We start from the raw sequence: 5,372 nt of genomic DNA on the forward strand, positions 1-5,372 counted from the left end.
TTCCCATTTATCGGGTTCTTACAAAATGAAAAAAAGAAGAATAAGAATAAGAAGAAAACATGTGAATGACGATTGGACCACACCCCTTTTTTGTTGACTGAATCAGCCAAGCACCCACTGTTTTCATTGATCAACCCTCCACCCAAACCTTTCCTCTCTCGTCAAACAGTTGTTGCTTCCCCCTTTCCTTTCCTCATCATGTGCTCGTGGATAATAGAAAGAAGAGGCAACGGAGCTGCCATCGTAAGCCATCCACCACCACTCGTTGCCACCACATGTTGTTGTAATTGTTATTCCGACCACCGCCACTTATTTCCTCTCCATTGCTGGTGCCACCGAGAGAACCACTGGAGGTCTTGACGAAAGATCAGCAGCCACCATATCCAAATCGTGTTTGCCTCCATGAGAAGCCCTAATTAGGGGTGCAAACGAGCCGAGCCGAGCCCGAGCCTGGGTAGGCTCGGCTCGGGCTCGTTTAAGTTATATGAGGCTCGAGCTCGAGCTCGGCTCGATTCGAGCTTTGTTGTACTGAGCTCGGCTCGGGCTCGTAAAGAATTATACAAGCTCGGCTCGGGCTCGGGCTCGACTCATTTTTTATCTGACGTGCCTAAATAAGCTTAAGCTCGGCTCGAGCTCGTTTACTAATACCCGAAATCCATAATTCTCCAAATATACTTTTATTTTAATATATATATATATATATATATATATATATATATATATATATATATAATAAATTATATTATATAAAGGCTTGTTTAGGCTCGCGAGCCTAATCAAGCTTAATGACATAGGCTCGAGCTCGAGCTCGTTTAATAAACGAGCTTAATATTAAGCTCGAGCTCGGCTCGGGCTTGTTTAAAATCGATTTCGAGTCGATCTTTTAACGATCCGATCCCGAGTAGCTCGCGAGTAGCTTGGCTCGTTTGCACCCTTAGCCCTAATCCACCTAAGTTTGAGCTATTAAAGACATCTAGCCCCTCCATTTGCACAGAGAGAGAGAGAGAGAGAGAGAGAGAGAGAGAGAGAGAGAGAGAGAGAAAGAGAGAGAGAGAGAGAGAGAGAGAGAGAGAGAGAAGGGGGAGGGCTCCGGTGGGGTGGGTAGAGAGAGAGAGATGGAGTGAGCCAACTTAATTCCTTTTTTTCATTAATATTTATAAAATAAAAATATAAAAAATACAAAAAAGAAATTTAAAGGGCAAAACAGTCAATTCAAGTGCTCCATGGACCAAAAATACAAAAATTTGTTAAGTTTAGGACCCAAAATTCAGAAAAACCTTGATTTTGGACCTTTTCTGCAAGTTGGAAACTTTTTGAACCTCATCCAAAGATTTTTGCAAATCATAAGGACCAAATTTATAGTTTTGTCAAAAAAAAAAAGAGGGTTGAACGAGAATGATCCGTACATCCTTAAAAAAAATGAAATTATTAGCAAGAAATTAATACAAATATAAAAAATCAACTTTGCATTTTGTGAATTACTTATATTATCTTTCCAAAAACATGTTGGTTTGATAAACACCAACACATATCCCTAAACAAATAAATGCTAAAACAAAATATTTTTATTGATAATATAACAGTTTCATTATTATATATACCGTAATAAATTGAATATCTGCTCGATATTTGAAGAACAAAATGGCAAATAATGGATAAACAAACGAAAAATAAGTCAAAAAAAAACTTTAAACACAATTAAAATGGCATCCTCACAATAACACATACGCATATATATGTCTTCTTATATTATAGTATATATTTATATGTATTTTCTCTTGTAATTTTTAAGTTAACAAACAATACGTGTGACATTCGACTTTCACTTCCTTTCAACATACTCGGATTAATCAACAAGAGCAAGAAGATAACTTTTTCATCTCACTAATCTCCAAATCAGGTCCTCCATTAACGTCAATTTTCAAGCCTTTAAGCGTATTCAAAGAATCCCCATTTGATTTCCCAACATCATGTTCCAATGTCTTCTTTGAAACCACAGAATAGATTTCTTCTAAAAGCTTAAAGAAAGCAGCTTCCACATTGTCACCTGTAAGTGCTGAGGTTTCAAAGAAATACAACCCTTGATTTTCTGCAAATTCCATGGCGTCTTCTGAAGGAACTGCTCTTTTCTCTTCAAGATCAGCTTTGTTTCCTATCAAAGCAATAACAATGGTTTTATCTGCATGAACACGAAGCTCTTCAACCCATCTTGCAACATGATCGAATGATTCTCTTTTGCTGATGTCGTATACCAACATTGCCCCTAATGCTCCTCTGTAGTATGCGCTTGTTACAGCTCGATATCTGTGTCATATTAACGGGATTAAAAAATAATTATTGAAGCAATTGGAAATTAACATTGTTTAAAGAATGAGATCGATGTGTTGTGTGATTTTATCATTTTAATGTGAGATCTAATGGGGCCTAAAACAGGATGGCATGAAAGGCATATGCACATGCGATTGCTAGTTTGCTACATGATTATTGTTGTCTAATAATGTTTATATCATAACACTCATCTTGTCTCTCAATTATTAACTTTCTATACATATATAATCGAATCTAATATTATATGTAAAAAAGGTTATTGTTGATTAAGGAAATCTTCATAACTCTCATGGTATTATCTCGCAGTGATCTAAAACAAACATTATGTTATATTTATATCCAATAAAACCATTTTATATTCCTATATTACCGGAATTAATGCTTCGTGACCAGTTTCTGTTCTAATCTTTTAAAAAAAAATGAGATCAGCCTTCATAAAGTCATTGTACTAGTTTTAATGGACATTTAAATGAAAATACATTATTACTATAATATAATCATAACGTAATATGGTTTTAATCAACAAAAATTCAACTTAATAGTAATTTTTTTTAGCGTTAAAACATATATAATTAAATTGGGTTTTTTTTTCCCTTTTAAATGTAACGCAATCATTGTCCAGCTCCTGTCTTTTTAAACCAATATATCGTCTCTCATTATTATTCGTATCTGGTCCTATGACACTTGGTCCATACAAAATTACTATTTAATTTGAATATATGTATTTTTTTTTCTAGATAACTTATTTATTAACTTGGATCTATTTGTTTTTTCTAAAGGAATATGATATCTATATAGATTTGGCAATTATTGTTTTTCTACATTGGTCATGTGTTCGAACTAAAACAAAACTAAATAAGTCAACCGAGCTTATCAAATAATTGGTTATTGATATTTCAAGATTATATATAATATACCATATGTCCATGTTACTATACAACTGTATAGATACAAATTTGTATTCCTAAAATTTATCCAGAGATCCTGTAGTTGAATACTTGGATATAATAAAATGACAAATGGATAAAGCGAATATTGTAATCAGTTTTAATACATTTCTAGCAATAATTATACAATAGTACTGTAATGTGCAGCGGGTATCATAATCATGTATATATAGATAAGCATTTAATTCAAACTGAATTAAGTTGATGAATAAAAACAAAAAACTTTCCGATGTAAATGAAAGCTACTGTAAACTGAAAAATATTATTAGATTGATTATGTAGAATAACATTATATTATTTAATGATATCGCAAAAAATTACTACATATTGATTTTTTTATGGTTTTAGCCACTGTAAATGAAAATGCTCAATAAACACCTCAAGTTTTACAATTTTCCCTATGTCGACCCACTTTGATATGTCACAATATTTCTAACAGGTTAAATTGGTCAAAACAGAAAAAATATGGATCACAAAATAATTTTTGTTCATATGGAACATTTTCACAACTTTTTCTATTCAATTAAAGCTGCTAGCTTTACAACTTTTATATTGTGACATTTTAACATGTTCATGGTCAAATGTCGTCAAATGTTGATTGGCTTTAGTCGAAAACTTTTATTCACAATAATTAAAGTGTAAAAATAATCAAAAATAGTGGTTTTTCTATATATTACTCGTATATGAAACAAATAATCAAAGATAAATATTAGTTACGTTCTCAGATTCGATATTTTAATAAATATAAAATAAAACTATTACAAAACGTATGCAAACAAGAAAACATCATTTTCATGTTCTTTCTTGAAAACACAATTCGAGACGGAAGTTTATCCAACAAAGTAAACTCTCATGACACATTTCATTTAAAAAAAGCAATAAACAAACTACTATCATCATTATTGTTTCTGGGTTTAAATATGTCTCTGTAAATGGGAACAGTAGGACTTTCGCCGGAGCAACGATGAGCTAAGAGGTGGCGTTTACAGTTTAACCGGAGAACAGAGAAAGAGGAGAGAGGTTTGTTTACCTTTCTTGACCAGCAGTATCCCAGATCTGAGCTTTGATAACCTTCGACTGAATATTCAGTGTTCTCGTCTGAAACTCAACTCCGATCGTCGATTTCGAATCAAAAAAGAACTCATTTTTCGTAAACCTTGACAGCATCTGCGTCTTCCCCACCGCAGAGTCACCAATCACCACCACTTTATACACATAATCTATCGTCTCATCGTCATTAATGTTCATCTCCTTTGAAATTCAGTAGTACTCAAAGAAACGACAGATGTGTGTGGTCTGTTTTGTTGTTGAAACTGTTGTAGAGAAAGAAAGAGTAATCTGGATACTGTGTGTGTTATTGGAGTAAGTATGTGGTTGTTTTGGTGAAGTGTTTGTTGTGTTAGGAGACAGGAGTAGTGGTATTTTGATATCCCTAATTCAGGCGAAATGCCCGCCAATACCAATTGACCAAATTGCCCCTTTTCTCCCAATTTGTTGTTTGTTAACTATTTATTAAAGGTTAAAGGGTTCCCATTTAGCAGCTTTTTTGGTTTGACAACCACATTCGACCCGATTTTCATCATTTGTTTTTTTTAAAATACATAAAATTATTAAAATATTATCGGTAACCGGAAGCTTGATAGCTGAAAGTTGGTAGTTATAACTTATAACTTTAATTATATAAATGTTCTCAAAAATAATTGGAAATTTTAAAATGTATAAAATTACATAAAATGACATCTATCTAAAACAAAATATGAAACATAATAAATAAAAAAGATAATTCTGAAAATAAATTAAAAAGCTTAATAGTTTTTTTCTTAAACATTACATGAAATAACTTTTAGATTTGGAGTGTTCTCTATAAACTAAAAACTACAAGATTGTAGTGTCAAATGAAGTTTTTTGATTAAATCAAACGTCTTTTTAAAAGCTAAAAACTAGAAAACCCCAAATGTTCCTTATGAAACACGCCTTTATTCAAAATTATGACTTTTTATTCGGTTGAATTTGATATATATTTTTGTTGTTAAGTGTCATAATATAATATTTGTCTTACTTTACATATAAATATCATACTTATATATTTTTTTTAAC

General features: G+C 32.2%; 1 protein-coding gene across 1 annotated transcript; it reads right to left on the bottom strand.

Moving 5' to 3' along the window:
• Positions 1–1,671: 1,671 nt before the first annotated feature.
• LOC145101539 (ras-related protein RABA3-like) lies at positions 1,672–4,754 on the bottom strand. The gene is made up of 2 exons (XM_079038748.1): positions 4,306–4,754; positions 1,672–2,304 (listed from the first exon to the last, which is right to left on the bottom strand). Exons 1-2 carry the CDS (start codon positions 4,521–4,523, stop codon positions 1,851–1,853), a joined length of 672 nt encoding a protein of 223 aa, XP_078894874.1. The 5' UTR covers positions 4,524–4,754; the 3' UTR covers positions 1,672–1,850.
• Between the last annotated feature and the right edge of the window lie 618 nt (positions 4,755–5,372).

The sequence above is a fragment of the Lactuca serriola genome, chromosome 4, assembly GCF_051521515.1.
Source record: "Lactuca serriola cultivar US96UC23 chromosome 4, Lser_US96UC23_V15, whole genome shotgun sequence".
NCBI classification, from domain to species: Eukaryota; Viridiplantae; Streptophyta; class Magnoliopsida; order Asterales; family Asteraceae; genus Lactuca; species Lactuca serriola.

Bases quoted from the DNA above. Each gene is read 5' to 3' on its own strand.
- LOC145101539 (XM_079038748.1), bottom strand. From the start codon at position 4,523: ATGAACATTAATGACGATGAGACGATAGATTATGTGTATAAAGTGGTG. The intron at 2,305-4,305 runs GTAAACAAACCT...AATATGACACAG, and splicing joins GATACTGCTGGTCAAGAAAG to ATATCGAGCTGTAACAAGCG.